Source organism: Rhodotorula paludigena (genome assembly GCF_050403205.1).
Source record: "Rhodotorula paludigena JCM10292 DNA, Rt_paludigena_JCM10292v1_ctg8, whole genome shotgun sequence".
NCBI lineage: Eukaryota > Fungi > Basidiomycota > Microbotryomycetes > Sporidiobolales > Sporidiobolaceae > Rhodotorula > Rhodotorula paludigena.
In genome coordinates, this window is record NW_027481450.1 from 117567 (window position 1) to 132552 (window position 14986).

The 14986-nt window shown below is 63.1% G+C and overlaps 4 protein-coding genes across 4 annotated transcripts; 1 reads left to right on the top strand and 3 right to left on the bottom strand.

Moving 5' to 3' along the window:
* Positions 1-448: 448 nt before the first annotated feature.
* On the bottom strand, positions 449-1827 carry JCM10292_000099 (cyclin family protein; the record flags this gene model as incomplete). Its single annotated transcript, XM_076647205.1, has 4 exons — positions 449-1106; positions 1169-1431; positions 1502-1650; positions 1797-1827. The coding sequence occupies 4 exons, from the start codon at positions 1825-1827 to the stop codon at positions 449-451; spliced, it is 1101 nt and encodes a 366-aa protein (XP_076507132.1).
* Positions 1828-6643: 4816 nt separating this feature from the next.
* REX4 (putative 3'-5' exonuclease) lies at positions 6644-8289 on the bottom strand (the record flags this gene model as incomplete). Its single annotated transcript, XM_076647206.1, has 7 exons — positions 6644-7165; positions 7224-7373; positions 7430-7518; positions 7585-7761; positions 7819-7835; positions 7906-8162; positions 8224-8289. 7 exons carry the CDS (start codon positions 8287-8289, stop codon positions 6644-6646), a joined length of 1278 nt encoding a protein of 425 aa, XP_076507133.1.
* A 440-nt stretch (positions 8290-8729) lies between these two features.
* JCM10292_000101 (pepsin-like aspartic protease) lies at positions 8730-10498 on the bottom strand (the record flags this gene model as incomplete). Its single annotated transcript, XM_076647207.1, has 4 exons — positions 8730-9420; positions 9476-9692; positions 9754-9959; positions 10161-10498. The coding sequence occupies 4 exons, from the start codon at positions 10496-10498 to the stop codon at positions 8730-8732; spliced, it is 1452 nt and encodes a 483-aa protein (XP_076507134.1).
* Positions 10499-11472: 974 nt separating this feature from the next.
* On the top strand, positions 11473-14558 carry JCM10292_000102 (MFS transporter; the record flags this gene model as incomplete). The annotated part of the gene is made up of 19 exons (XM_076647208.1): positions 11473-11913; positions 12036-12089; positions 12171-12268; positions 12333-12369; positions 12434-12447; positions 12506-12590; positions 12656-12871; positions 12931-13120; positions 13188-13225; positions 13287-13297; positions 13366-13397; positions 13460-13488; positions 13547-13593; positions 13647-13842; positions 13907-13915; positions 13981-14037; positions 14094-14195; positions 14318-14407; positions 14511-14558. 19 exons carry the CDS (start codon positions 11473-11475, stop codon positions 14556-14558), a joined length of 1794 nt encoding a protein of 597 aa, XP_076507135.1.
* Positions 14559-14986: the final 428 nt, after the last annotated feature.

Here is a 14986-nt window from a genome sequence, read left to right on the forward strand (position 1 = left end):
CTGCAGCAAGCACTGATACTCTCGAAAACGCGAAGGTGTGAGGTGAACGAGACTTGTAATTCGATTGGTTGCGGCGGTTGCGAGGGGGTGCCCACTAGGGACGTGAGAGAACAAGGCGGTACAACCAGAGGGAAAGTGGAAGGAACTGCTCAGACGAGGGGGTACAACCAAGGTACTGCGAGAGGGCGTGAAAGAAGAACTCCGAAAACGAGGACAAAGTGTGCAAACGACAACGACGAGGTGGACAGGACGGACGGAGGGAAGACACGAGGAAGTAATCTAGGACTGCGAGGAGTGGGGCGAGGAGCTCAATGCGAGGAAGTGCGAGAATAAAGAACGAGGTGAAGGGTACGAGGAATAAGGATGTGCAACCGAAGAGGGCCGCGAGGATTAGGTAGGTGAGAAAGGGCGAACGTGTATGACAGGAGAAGCGTGGTGGTGAGGCGGATCACCATGTCGGAGGCGCCTCAATCACGCCGGTGTTCGAGGCGGGGTCGACGACCGTCGCATCGAAGGCAGCGCCGCCATTTTGTGCCGCGTAAGCAGCGAGCTTCTCGACCGCTGCATCCGCGCCGAACTGAGGTAGGGGCCATCCCGACTTGGGCGCCGACTCAGGCGTCAAGGGACCGGCAGGCGTACAGGGCGAGATGGGCGTGTGGACGCCATGCCCATGCCCGAAAGCTGGCGACGAAGCGTACGAGGAGCAGACGGTCGAGGGAGCGCGAGAAGACGAGCGCGAGTAGGGCGACGAGGTGCGGTACTCGGAGCGATGGCGCATCCGCCCCGAGCGAGACGACGACCCAGACGACGCGGCGCTGTCGAGCGACGACATGGACGACATCGAAGGGTTGCCGCGCAGCAGTGCGACGGCGGCGTCGGATGCGCGGCGGTGGCGGAGCGTGTTGGGCGACGGCGAGCGCGACGTGCTCGGGGTGGGCGACGCGTTGCGCGAGTCGCGGCGGCGCTTGCGCTCCTCCATCGACTTGCGCTGCTGCTGCTGCGCGGCGACGGCGAGCGAGCGAGCGAGCTCGCGCTCCGCCTCGTACGGCGTGACAATGTCGTGCACCCATCCCTCGAGCTCCTCATCACGGACGACGACATTCCACCTGTGGCGAGAGTCCAGTCAGTCTCGGAACGCCGACGACGAGCATGAATGAGCGCGACGCACCCAAGGAATGCGAAGAGCTCGCGCTCCATCTGGTTGACCTCGCGAAGCTCAAAGAGGCCCTGGCCGACGATCTGCCAGCTCTTGTTCGAGTAGGTGTCGTCCATCGAGATCTTGGAGCTGAGCATGAGAGACGAGAGGAAGAGGCGGTGGGGCGAGGTCGACGTGCCCCGTGCCGAGGGGTAGCGCTGCTTGAGGCGAGTCAGGAGGAGGAGCGCCTGGTGCGTGATCGAGACGGGGAGGCGGGTGCGGTACAGCGCGTAGGCCTGCACGACGACGACGACAGTCAGTGGGCCGAACACACTCGCTGGGTCGGGCACGGGGCAGGGGACGCACGATGAACTCGCCGAGCTGAGGCGCGGCCGACTCCTTTGCGGGGGCGGGGGCCGGGGTGGCAGAGGCAGAGGCAGCAGGGGCGGCGGCGTCCTGCTGGGTCGCCACGCTGAAGAGCGACGAGATGACGTGCTCGCACAGAAGCGCGAGGTCTGAGGGGACGGGCGCGGCGAGCGGCGACGAGGGACATCGGCGGCGGAGACGCGCGTGGCGACGGAGCATCCGATGGGCGAGGGGTGACGAGTGCAAACATCGTCAGCGCGCGCTCCGAGTCGATGCAGTGTGTGGCAAAACGCACCTTCAAACCCGTAGTAGCGGTCGGCAGGCATGGCGGGGCGACAGACGCGGTGCGGAGAAGAGAGCGAGGACGGGCGTCGGCGGACGACGGTGGCCCGGCGCGAGATGGGCGAGGGCGCGGCTGACTGGCGGCACGGGCGCGCGTGGACTCGTGCGGTACTGCAAGCGTGCGGTACGAGGGGTACTCGAGCCAGAGACGGTGGCCAGAGAGGCGGATCCGAGGCGAGGCGAGTGGCCAGAGAAAGCCCGGCGGTGCGTGGGTTGGTTGGCGTGCGGTCGCCGGAGCGAAAAGTGAACTGGCGGAATGAGAGGTGCACGCGGCTGATGTGCAGCGCGGACGACTCGAGCTGTCGACGGAGTGCCGGCGTACAAGCGGCAGAGAGGAGACGGCGGACAGGAGGTGAAGCGAAGACGAACGCAAAGAGGGGACGTCGAAAGATCCGAGGATGGTCGGATTCGCTCGTTGAGGTCAGCCCCGAACCAGCTCCCTCGCATGCGCGCGGGCCCTTGCGCCCTGAAGCGGCCAGAGGGCACTGGAGGCCCTGGCCACGCGACCGGCGACCGCGCAAGCTCGCTGTCTCGCCTGCCCACGGCACCTCCCTCTTCGGGCAAGGCTGTCCCTCGCTTGCTGATGAAAAACGGGCCTTTCCTCCGGGGTGGCCGACCTGCTGCGGGTCCTCGAGAAGCTTCTCCCCGCCTCAGCTCGCCTCTCGGACGCGGAGAAGGAGCTGCGCCCGCTCGTCCCCGCCTTCTTCTCGTGCTGAGCAATACTCCTGCGTCCACTTTTTTTTCTCGGCGGTCGGACTCGACGCGCTGGCGAATGGCAGTGCAGGCGGGTTATCTCGCGTCGGCGGGCTAGGATTGGGCTAACTAGTTAGGACCGGTGCGTCTCGGGCAGCGGCCACCTACTAGGCTAGGTACTGCTACCGGGCCTCTTTTTCTTCCTAGCTCGCGTGTACCTCTCCAAGGGCTCCTGCCCTCTCTTGACGCCGCGCTTCGGTACTTCGGAGAATGGTTCCACGCCCGAGCCGGAAGTCAACTCGCCCGCTCTCAACAAAGTCGTCACCCCGGTGACACTTCTGGCCCTCCTATTGACTCCTGGCTTGCCACGGTGACCACTCTGCGAGGCTCGCACAGTGCCGAGCGGCATCCAGGCGGTTGCCAGATGCGACGAGGCACAACCGCGCAAAGGAGCAGCACCCCGCTTGCCGAAGCTTTTTTGACTCGCCGTCGATTGCCCTTCGCGGAATTCTCCGCGTTTCGCTCGCGTGCTGCGCGTGTTCCGAGCGAGTCCAGGTCCGCGCGCCGCGCCAGCAAGAAGCTTCTGCAGTGCTCCCCCTTCATTTCGCCGCTCCCGGTCTTCTCCCAGAACGTGGCGAACGATCCGCGCTTGCTGCTCATGTCACCCGCCTCGTCCGGTCAATTCGTCGAGATTTCGACTTTGCGCCTCGCTTCCGCCTCAAACGTGGTCCGCGCGACGTCCCCGCGCGGAGGCTTTCTCGCCCCTCCCTCGCTCGCCGGCACTCAATTCCGCTTGCAGGTGGGGAAGTCCCCGTCAGGCATGCACGTCGACCTGCGACTTTGTCCGCGACAAGGGTCTGAGGTTCCGCACTTGATCGACTGGAGAATTCCCCAGGCCCCTGGCAGGCGAGGCAATCGCGTTCCGACCTTGTTCCGACGTTCACCGCCGCACGCCGATCAGTCCTGCCTCCTCCTCCGCTCCATGCTCCTCGCTTTTTCCGGCCGCTTGTCAACTTCCGACGAACCGCAGCGATGCGAGTCCGTGCTCGCGACTACTGCTTCCGCGCCTGCACTTCGTGCTCTCGCGTGGCTCGGGACCGCGAGCACCCTGCAATTGACGAAAATGACTCGCATTGCCGTCGGCCAGCGAGAGCACAAGCGTTGGCCGCCGGCGCGCCCAGACCCGCGCTGAACCGCGAAAACAATGGCCGTTCGCGCCCCGAGATGCAGCGCAAGCTTTCTTTTTCTTGTCGTGGGGCAAATTGCAACGCAACGTTGGGCTCGTTGGGGGACCAGAGCACATGCGACCAACATGCGACGATCACTGCGAGAAGATGCGGTCGACGCCGACGCGCGCACGGAAAGCGCGCGGACTTGTCGATAACTGCGCAGCCGGCTACTCGGTACACCTGTCAACTTGCCTGTCAAAGCAAAACAGCTGCGTAGACGCTAGGCACCGGCGCGACGGACAAGACGGGGAGGACAGCGGCCAACAGAGCGGCGGCCGCCAGACCGATTTCACGCGCTTCCTCTTTCAGCGGGCGCAGCTCGTCCCCGTCGGCTTGAGGCCGCCTCGGTTTCTGCTCCTTGCGAGCAGACGCACAGAACTGCCTGGCTCAGCCTCGTACTCGAGCGAAGCTGTGGGCAACGGGGCACCTGCAACAGAACCGTGGAACCGGCCGAGGTGGCGACCGAAAGAGCGCTGGCCGATGGCAGAGCCGCTTCTTCGGGCAGATCTTCTGCTGCTTCCCTGTCGGCTTCCTGAATGACGGAACAGGGACAATCAGCCATGCGCAGGCGCCAGGGGCTGTAGTTAGGGCCGTCGTAGAGCGTCGGCTACGCGGTCTGTCCGCAGGGCCTTTGCGCAGCGGCACTGATTCCACGAAATCTCCCAACCCGTGACGCCAACACGGACCTCTCTAGTCCGTAGCGCAGAGGCTGTCATCTCGTGACATGTTGCACAGGAAGCGATGCAAGCGCGAGATTGGCCGGGATGACGCATCTCACCCAGACACTGGCTTGCGCGGGCGGCGACGAGACGAGGAAGGCGCGAAGCGCCTCATTGCACGGCGAGAGTCCGCACTACACAGCAGGGACAGCCGACGCACCTGAACACGAACCGACGCGACCGACAGCGGCGAAAGACGGGACGGAAGCTGCGCAGATGCGAGAAATGGTGGTCAGCACCGAGTCCGCCTCGAACGCGCACGTTGCTGGTTCTGGAACCGCATCAGAAATCCGAATACAAGATTGATATCTGCATCGACGAGGGCCCGGGGGGTTGTACGGTCCCCGTTTGACAGCAAAGCCGGCCCCCATCGTCGCGCGAAGCGTCGAGTCCGCCCGTCGGGAGTAGTTTCATCAAGCGCGGCAAGATCGCGGAACGTGAGACTCACATGAAGAGCTGAAGCACGAGCATTCGGAGTGAATCGAAATGCGCGGCGGTCGTCTGCAACGGCGAGCCAGTCTCGGTCAGTACGGAGCTCAAAGCGTTATGGTGGGGTGCTCGCACGCGCTCGAGCGCATGAGATCGGCTCAGACACGTCCAGGCATGGACAAGATTGTCCTCCGCAGTAGTAGGATTGCTGAGATAGTGTATGATTGTGGTTTGTTTCGTCTCTGCCGACGAGGGAGGTCGGACAGTTTAGGAACGCGAAGACTTACAGACATGAATGCCGCTTGAATTCAGAAAAGGCGCAGTGTGCCGACTGAATGTCATAACCCACGCAGGGGAGCAAGAGCCGGCGTGCGGTCGAGCTAAGGCGGCGTTCAGGAGCGGCACAGATCCTGAGCAAGCTGCGGCGCGCAACGCAAGGTCAGCGCTCGTTCGTGCAGTACGGTGAATGCTCGTGATCCCATCATATAAGGCTGAAACTAAGATTAAACATTGTGTTCCTCAGCAGGAGTAGGAGGTGCGAGACTTGGTCTCTTTGGTATGTCGATTTGATCCTTTGGGGCCAGCGCACTCGACACAGAAGTGTCAACTCACAAGGACAGAAACGAAGGCGCGGAACTGGCGAGCGAGACGGAGGAGCAACGACTGGAGGACGAGCGAGTGGTCAGTTCGAGTGTTCCAAGTACACGACGCGCGCGGCCTTCAGCGACGTGATAACCGGATGGTCATTCTCCTTCGCAGGCTGGACGAGCTGCACAAGGCACACTCTCCCGCCTCGGACACATGCATTGTGCGCCTCGCCCGCCGAAGCGGTGCGAGGGCGACATCCTCGCCGCAGACGCGAGGCGACAATGAGGGAAAGAGCTCACAACTGGCAGCAAGAATGGTCACACTGAGCAGCAGATCTGTCGGAGCGAGAATGCAAGTCAGCGCGCGGCTCCTCGCATTCTGGCATCCAGCATAGCGACGGGGTCCTCGGGTTGAAGACGTTGGTTGGTTCCGCATTCCGCGCGAGCGCGGCTCGGTGAAAAAATTAGATTGTTTGTGCAGTCATGCCCCGTCTGCGATGCTGGATGAAGCGTGGGAGAGAGGAGCTCACAAAGCCGAAAGGGTTGCCGACGTCGCGGGGAGCACAATCACCAGCAGAGACAGCTCGAGGACGGCTTTGAGCAAGCGATCGTGTAGCCTGTACGGCAAAGGAGCAATATGGTCAGCGCCCGATGCCCAGAGGTGACGGGAGGTGCTGCTGCTCGACCAGGGCGCCGAGGGATGGCGCGCTCAGATCAAGTGTATTGCGAGTCGGCAGGCTCGACACGGACCGTCGTAGAGCCCGTGCACGCTGCCTGCACGCGGCTGCTCGCCCCGCGCACGCCGCGACCATCGCGAGGTGGACAAGCCGCGACGGCGACGGCGAAAGCGGCCGAGCGCAGGCAGCGGTGCGGCGGGCAGACGAGTCGGTTGAGCGGGTACGACCTGGTTTCTGGGTGTTCGTCCCGCGCGAGCCCGAGCGCGAGGCGAGGAGGCGAAGATTTACCTTTGGAGCGCGAGTGAAGGGGAGGAGCCAGAGCCGCGACGAGCGCTCCGGAGGGAACGCCAGCGACAGCGACATATCGTCCGCTCGCTCGATCTGTCGGAAGTGCACACACACGGACATGATGATGACAACAGGACAACAACTACCACCGCAACACCGCGAAAACCAGGGTGCCCCGTCACTCCTCCCACCAGCTCGCCTTCGCCTCGGGCCGCCTGGCCGTGTCGCCGTGCACAGCGCCCTTGCTTTTGTCCTTCTTCGCCTTGGGCTTCTTCTTCTGTGCGGGACCTGCGCCTGTCCCATTCCCCCGCGCCGCCGCCTTCGGAGCAGGCGCTGCGACCTCCCGGGTCGTCGCCTCAAAGTCGAAGCCGAGCACCAGGTCGTCGCCTTCCTCCGTCCTGCGCTTCTTCCTCTTCTCGAGCTGCACCAACTCGTCCGCCTCGTGCTCCTCGTCACTGTCCTGCGCGTCGGCGCCGCCGTTCTCGCGCAAGTTGCGCTCGTGCCGCAACGTCGCCGCGAGCCCCAGGTGCTGCTGCTTCTTCTTGCCGACGCCCGTCAGCGAGATCTTGGTCAAGTCGAGCTCGAGGAGTGCCGGCGTCGACGTCGAAACGAGGGAAGGCGTCGAGTGCTTGAGGAGCGCGTCTTCCCAGGCGGGCTTCTGCGAGCGGTAGATCGCCATTGTCGCGCGAGCGTCGGTGACCTGCGCAGATGCTTGTCGTCAGTATTAACGCCGCTACGTGGTTCAAGACGGTACACACCGAGCTATGCTCGCCGCTCTGAATGTCGATGCCGAGCACAAGCTTGGCGAGCGTCTTCAGGCCGGGTCGCTTCGTCTTTGCGAGTCCTTGCAGCGGCGCATACTTCGACGTATCGCGGGTCATGTGGCGGGGGTGGGAGAGAAGTAAGACCTGTCGGCGGGACGGTCAGTGGAAGCTCGTCAGCCGGGAGCGCAGGCGAGACGCACCGTGGTGTCGTTCGAGAGGGCGTGACCGATCAAGATGCGGCCTTCAAGCAGGTCCGACACTTCCTTCTGCACCTCCTGGAAGCTCGGAGCTGCAATAGTCGGGCCAGGTCAGCCGCGCCGCAGCAGCAGGAGCGGGCAGGAGAGCGTAGACGCACCGTTCCGCAGGTCCTCCTCGCGCACACCAGAGACCCACGTGCGGTAGTCGGTCACGCGTTCTCGCGGGCGCACAAAGCGGTCGAGGATGGTGCAACCGTGGTAGTTGACGATCGACACGCGTGCGAGGGTCGACTCGACGCCTTCAGGACCGACGCCGACCATCTCGCAGTCGATAGCTGCGGGCAATCAGGGTCAGGCGGAGTCCGCACAAAAATCACAGCACTTATGCGTACCGAGGTACTGGCCCGTGCTGTCGCAACATCGCAAGAATCGTCAGTTTATACTGCGAAACGAGGAAGCGCGAGCGAAGTGCGACTCACTCGCGCTGCCACGCCCCGCTCCCGCCCTGCATGATCTCGTCCACGGGTACGAGCCTCTTGCTCGCCGCGCCCTTCTTGCCCCTGTCGCGCCCAGCATCCTCCGCGCCCTCGACTGCACGCTCCTTGCCCTTCTTGCTCGGCCTCGAGCTCGCGCCGCCAGCGACGGACGACGACGCGTCGGACGCGACGCTCGAGTGGCGCCGCTTGCGCTTGTTGACGTCCTTGAGCGCTGCAGCGGCCGAGACGGGCTTGATCGCCTGCGAGACGGAAGACAGGTGAGCTCGTGAGCGTGCGGGAGCGCAGCGGGAGACGGCGTACGGCTCGCAGGGCCTTCCAGTTGGACGAGGGAGCGGCTGGAGCAGGAGCAGCTTTGCCCTTGGCCATGACGGGCGTGGTAGCGAGCGAAGGTCCGGCCCGAGCTGCACGAGACGGAGGAGGCGGTGTCGACCGAGACATTTCCTCAGAGCAGGCCCTTCTGTATCCAGGAGCGCTCTACTCTTCGTGGGCTTCTACGACAGGGCAGCGCAGAGCAAGTCCAAAGGTAGCCTCCCTGCAGTGAGTGACTCGGCGACACAGACAACTGCTCACACGCGCTGAGGCAGGGCAAGCGTCCGTGCATTTTGCAGCTCAGGCTGACGGTAGTGATACGATAATGCTACAGGGAGGCGGAATGCGAGCAAGAGAGACAGGTGTGCAAATGCGAGCGAGGGTGCGGTTGGGTGAGGTTCGACACGCGGTACGAGCGAGGGACGAGAATGGCGCAGTGGAAGGGAACAAGTAGCTACATAGAACAGTCAAGAGAGGGACGCGGGCGCTAGACCGGTCTAGGCGAAGACGAGCGCAGCGACCGTCGCGGCCAGCGCAACGGCGCCTCCTGCAAGTCCGCCGGCCTGCTTGACGCCGGCCGCTCCGTTCCCGCCGGTGCGCGATGCAGAGTCCGAGCCCGTGTTGGCCGAGCCGCCGCTGCCAAGCTGCGCAAACCCCACAGCAGGCGGGTCGGTGAAGCGGTAGGCGTTGTACACGCCCGTGAGGAACGCGTCGCCGACGATGATCGAGATGGTCGAGGTCGTCTCGAGGGCAAAGATGGCGCCGAGGCAGTACCGTCCGCGCGAGTCGACCGAGCCAGCATTGAACTGCTCCGGGTCGATCGGGTACTCGACGCCGCCAAAGGTCATGGTCACGTTGATGGTCTGCTCGCACGGGAACGCCCAGTAGCCGTCCTCGCCCGAAAGTGTGTACGGGGTCGAATTCGGCACCTGGTCGTAGACTGTCTGCGCCGCCGACTCGGGCATGCCGATGAGCGTCGTGCCGGTGTCGATGACGACGGCGTCGTCCGTCAAGCTGAGCGCCCTGCCGCCGACGCTGACACCCTCGAGCGGAATGTTCCAGTAGCTCGGCGTGCCGACAACGTTGACCCAGTTGATCTCGCCAGAGTAGGCGGAAGTGTCGACGCCACCGATCGTGAGCGTACCGCCGGGTGCGGTGGGCTCGGAGGCGGTCGTAAAGGTGTGCGTTCTGTTGGAAGCCCGTCAGCAAGGACGATGGGACAGAAGACAGGAATGATACGCACTCGAAAGCAAAGCCGAACACGCCTTCGGGAAGTGCGCCGCTCTCCCAGAGGTCCTGAACGAGCGGTGTCGCTCGGGACTGCGCCAACGGAGTCCACCCGAGTCCGAGAATGCCACTGATCGTGCCATCGACTATGTTCTGCATCACGTCACACGCAGCGAAAATCTGGTTGTCCTGCGTGTAATTCGCAATGCTGATGGTGTCGCTCACGAGCGAACCTGCCGGCATCTTCGTCAGCACCGAAGCACGGCGCACAGCTGCCTAGGGAGTCTCACGCACCTGATGCAGCGCCCGAGCCGTAGGTGATCGAGAAGCTTGACTGAGAAATGGACGAGGTGGAAGACGTGTTCGGGTCGTACTCGACGGTGGAGGAGAGGCAGCCGTTGCAGCCGGTCTCGGCCAGAATGAGATCGGACGAGCCGGTGTCGAGCACGACCGAGAAGGCTGTGGGCGGCGTGCCGACGTCGATCTCGCCGTACCACTGCCTGTGGTCGCGAGAATGAGAAGGTCAGCCTCTGTTCCGCTCGGCGACCACAAACCCGTGAGCGCGTGCCAGCCGAATGCCCCCGACAAGCTGGTTTGCTGCATTGTACAGACAGCACGGCCGCGATCGTGCTTCCAAGCAGCGCAGGCGCCTCTCCCTCAGCCCCGAGCGAAGAGGGACAGTCTGAACGGACAAGACTCACGAGTCCTGGTAGCTCGTCATCTCGAGCGAGTTCTGGCGCTTCTTGCCGGCGGTGCTGTTGCTCGAGCTGCTGCTCTTGAACTGGCTCGGCGAGACACCGCCGTACTTGTTGCGCATGGCGGAAGCGCGCAGGCGGTACGCCTCGCCATCGCGCCGCCGGTGCTGCTCGCCGCTGCGCTTGCGAATGGGCACCTTGAGCACCTGCGGTTCTGCAGCGGCGGAGCGGGCGCCGAGGGAAGCGGGAGCAGGAGAGCGTCGAGCTGCGAGTGGCGATGCAGCTGCGGACGTCGCGGCGAGTGCGAGCGCGGCGAACGACAGTGCGAGCTGGGGTGTGGGCATGGTGCGTGGGCGAGTGTGGTGGAGGTAGCGCCTGGCAGAAGCAGCCAGGAAGACGACGAGGAAGAGCAGCGAGCGAGCGAGCAGCGACAGAGGCTCGGCGTCGGCGTTGTCGTCGTCCGCTCGCCGCCCGTCGCAGCGCGCGCGCCGCTGCGCATCCCGCGCCCGCGCCCGCCTGCCTCCCGTCGTCATGCCCGCCCCCCTGCATCGCGCACATCGGTGTGCACTTGCACTTTCGACACGGAAGTGCTGCTCCATCTCAGTCATCAGCATCGAGACCCTCTTTCGCTGCTCTCGTCGCTTTCGCTCTCCTTGCACTTAAGTGGGCACTGTCATCGTGCAACGGTTGACAACGGCTGGCACCAGTGCGCGCTTCGACGCAGGCTGGCATCTCCTGGCAAGACGCGCAAGGGACTGTTGTCCAGTAGCCCGTGTCGACTGGTGCACCCGCACCAGCTGCGCGGCGCAGCTCGCTCAGAGTGACCCTCCCTCAACCCTCCCTGCTTGCCGCAGCTTGGCCCCATTTTGAGCGAGACTTATTGTCGATTGCTGGGTTTCTAGCTCACACGCAGCGTAGCTGTTACGCGCGAAACGCAGGTGCATGTCACAACGACCTGTTCGAGCTGTGCGCTCATCGTCGCTTTTCCGGGACAACTGCGATGTGGACGTTCGCTCACGAGTAGCTAGATGTCTCTGCTGCAATCTACGTATTGAGCCCTGCCCCGCCGAGCAGATCGTCTCCTGGAGAGGTGCTCGGAGAAAGCGGAAAGAGCGACGCGCAATTACTAGGTGCAGTACTCAACGGACAAGCACTCGTGTGACAGGCGGAAGAGCCCTGCCGAATCTACGGTCAGCTGCCGAACGCGGTTGTCCGCGCATAATTGACTTCTCCACCACTTTGCCGCGCTTGACTTTGGGCGGCTGTCTCCCTTGAACAGCAGCCCCTGCCGCGCTAGACACGAGCCAAAGTGCTCGATATGAATCAGACGGACCGCGCAGCAGCAGCGCTGGACGCACCTGACGCCTACAGCACCTCGCTCGACCGTGCCGAAACCGCCGTCGGCACAGCCCAGCCGCCGCCGCCGCCGCACCACGAGCATGTGCGGCGAGAAGAAGACCTGAGCGCGACGGCTGTTGTGTGGGACGAGCGGCTGCGCGAATGGCGCTCGCACGACGAGGAGGACGAGTTGCGAGACGAGGCGGAGCGGCTGAGGGACGAAGAGAGCAGCGCGGGGACCGCTGTGGGACCGACGCCGTCGACGTTCGCCGAGGGAGAGAAGGCGCCCGTCGACGCGCCGAGACAGGTCGACGTCGGGCGCGGGAGGAGCTTGTCGACGGCTGGGACGCTCGATGTCAAGGATGGCAAGGAGGTCATCTGGCTCGAGTGGGAGAAGGGAGACCCAGACAACCCTTTCAACGTGCGTCTTCTTCGCCAGAATGAGCGGCATTACGTCTCCTAGCGAGGCTGGACGTCTGCTGACCCGATTCCTCTGCTCGCCTTCTCAACCTCGCATACCCGATCACCATCTTTTCCGCACAGTGGAGCAACCGCAAGAAATGGACGACCTGCTTGATCTCCTGCTATTTCACCCTGGTGCGCTCATGCCGGCAATCGAGCCCTTCCGCAACAAGCTGACCCATGTATGTGCCCCTTCTCTTCGTCAACGCAACATAGCTTGCGGCATATGCAGGGACAGCCTTCGCCATGGGGAACGGCTCTATGATGGACGAGTTTGACTGCTCTCACACCATCGCTACGTTGGGGTTGTCGGTGTGCGTTTCGCTTTGCTGTCGTTGCTCGTCCGAACCGCGCTCACACGGTCGTCTCCCCTGACAGGTTTCCGCTCGGCTTTGGCCTGGGTCCCCTCTTCACCGTGCGCCGCTTTCGTCTCTTTGCTCGACCATACCTGTCCGGAACTGACCACTTCATTTCTGCAGGCCCCGCTGAGCGAGTACGCGTATTCTGAGCACTTGGCGATCTTCACGACAAAGCTGACAGCCTCGTTGTAGGGCTTTTGGGCGCTATCCCCTCTACGTCGTTTCGTCCTTCGTCTACCTCGTCTTCATCATTCCGATTGCCTACGGGCAGAATATCGTGCGTCTCGCTGATTGCACTTTCTCGACGGCCGCAGATGAGCTGACATTTCGTCTTCGATCCAGGCAACTGTCATCGTCGGTCGCTTCATCGCCGGCGTGGCTGCCTCTACCGGCTCGACCCTTGTCGGCGGGACCGTCGCCGACCTTTTCGAGTCGCACAACCGCGGTCTCCCGATGTCCATCTTCTCCATCTGCGCATTTGCGGGTACCGGCCTCGGTCCCGCCATCAGCGGGTACATCGAGCTGAAGAAGGGCTGGCGATGGATCGAATGGCTGCAGGTGCCTCGCCCCTCTCTCGCGCGTCCATTCTACTCGAACTGACCTTCTGTACCGCGCAGATGATGCTTGCCGGTGTTCTTCTCGGTCTCGTCATCTTCTTCACGCGCGAGACCCGCGGCAACGTCATCCTGTCGCGCCGGGCGCGCAAGCTTCGCAAGGCGACTGGCGACGAGCGGTATCAGTGCAGGAGCGACGCCGAGCGCGCCAGCATGGTGGTGCTCATGAAGGTTAGCATGACCAGGCCCCTGTGTGAGTTTGGCGAACCCCGTGCCGTCAAAACACCTGTCTGAGCGCGAGCTGATGTTCGTTCTCACAGATCTGCTCGGGACTGAGGCCATAGTGTTCTTCTTTTCTGTACGTTGCATACCCAAATGTCGGATGCGGACGGCAGCTGACGTGGACACTCGCCGTGCAGCTCTGGGTTGGGTCCGTCGCGCTTGTTCTTCCGCTGCTGCGCTCGAAGCTCATCTCGCCCCCTGCCGTGCCCACTGCAGCTTCGCCTGGGGCTCGCTTTACCTACTTGTTGGTGCGTGAGGATCGCCGATAGGAGTGTTGACCGGGATACTGACACCGAAGCTCATCTCGCAGAGGCAGTCCCCCTCATCTTCGGCAACGTCGTAGGTCTCGCTCTCGCTCCGTGACCAGCTTATCATGCTCATCAAGCTCGACTCGCAGTACGGCTTCAACATCGGCCAAGTCGGTCTCGCCTTCTACTCTGTTGTGTAAGCCGAGCGGACTTCTCCGCCGTACCGCCCGCTGACTACTCCTTCCGCAGCTTCGCCTCCTTCATCGGTTTCGGTACCAACTTTATTCAGGAGCGGATGTACCGCTCGCATGTCGCCAAGCGTGGACCGGAAGCGCGCCTCTACGCTTCCCTCATTGGCGGCCTTGTCTTCCCCGCCGGCGCCTTCATCCTTGCCTTCAGCCAGGGGCGCGGTCACTGGATGGGCCCAATTGTCGGCTTGACCATGGTGCGTCACTCAGGACCCGACTGCACCGGACCTTTGCTGATCTCTCTGCGCCACGAACGCGCAGATCTTCTCCGTAAGCCGCTTTCTCGCCTAGCCGGCGTGTCTTGCCGTGTTGACTCGTTATTTCCCCATCTACAGGGTGTCTACACCATCTACCTTGCCGTGTTCAGCTACCTTGCAGACTGTTACACGATCGTGAGTGGCTCTTTCACACTTGCAGCTGAATGACGAACTCACCACGATCTTGGCAGTACGCATCGAGTGCACTCTCCGGCCAGTCATTGTGCCGGAACCTCGCAGCGTTCTCCTTCCCGCTCTTCACGACGCAGATGTACAACGGACTGGGCTACCAGGTGCGCTCCCTCACTCTGCTCGGCGGCGTGCCGCGGTCGGATTTTGCCGAGGCCCCGGCGTTCATGTTTCGCAGGCTAGACTGCTGACTGTCACGTCTCCCTTTCTCTCCATTGCGGCACAGTGGGCCTCCTTCCTCGCGGGCTGCATCGCGCTTGCCCTCGCAGCAACACCCTGGGCGCTGTATTTCTTCGGCCCGACAATCCGCGCAAAGGTACGCGTCTTTCACAGAACAAGACCACTGGCTCAAACTCGCAGCGTATGCGAAATCCAATTTGCGCAAAGTGCTGACTGACCCGATGGGTCCGCAACCGCAGTCAAACTTCGCGAAAGAGCTCGCACGAATGCGCGGCGAGGCCAAGTAGCCCGATCGTCTCGCTTTCATTCCGCACCACGTGCTCGCCTTGGGTTTAGATCACGTTTACATAGAACGGAGACGGTATTGCAGCATGCATTCGGCGTCCAGATGCTGTCGAGAGGGTCAAGAAGTGTTGAGCGGGCTTTGAAGCGGATAAATCGAGAGCAACTCTCCAGGCTGCGTCTGCTCGTTAGCGACTCGAGTGTATGACTGTCGAGAAGCTGCAGGTAGAGCTCAGCGGAAGGGGGCGATTCCGAGCTCGCACAGGGTGGGGTCCGGCGGCCGTGCGGAACGTGAGCTTGCTCGCGGCATCCAAACCGCCGGCGACGATTACAGCGCGATGCATACCTCGAGAAGGTCGAGTTCAAGACGGTAAGCCTGCAGCACACGGCGTTGGGAGTGAGGCGAGCGAGCGATTCAATTTTCTCGTCGGCG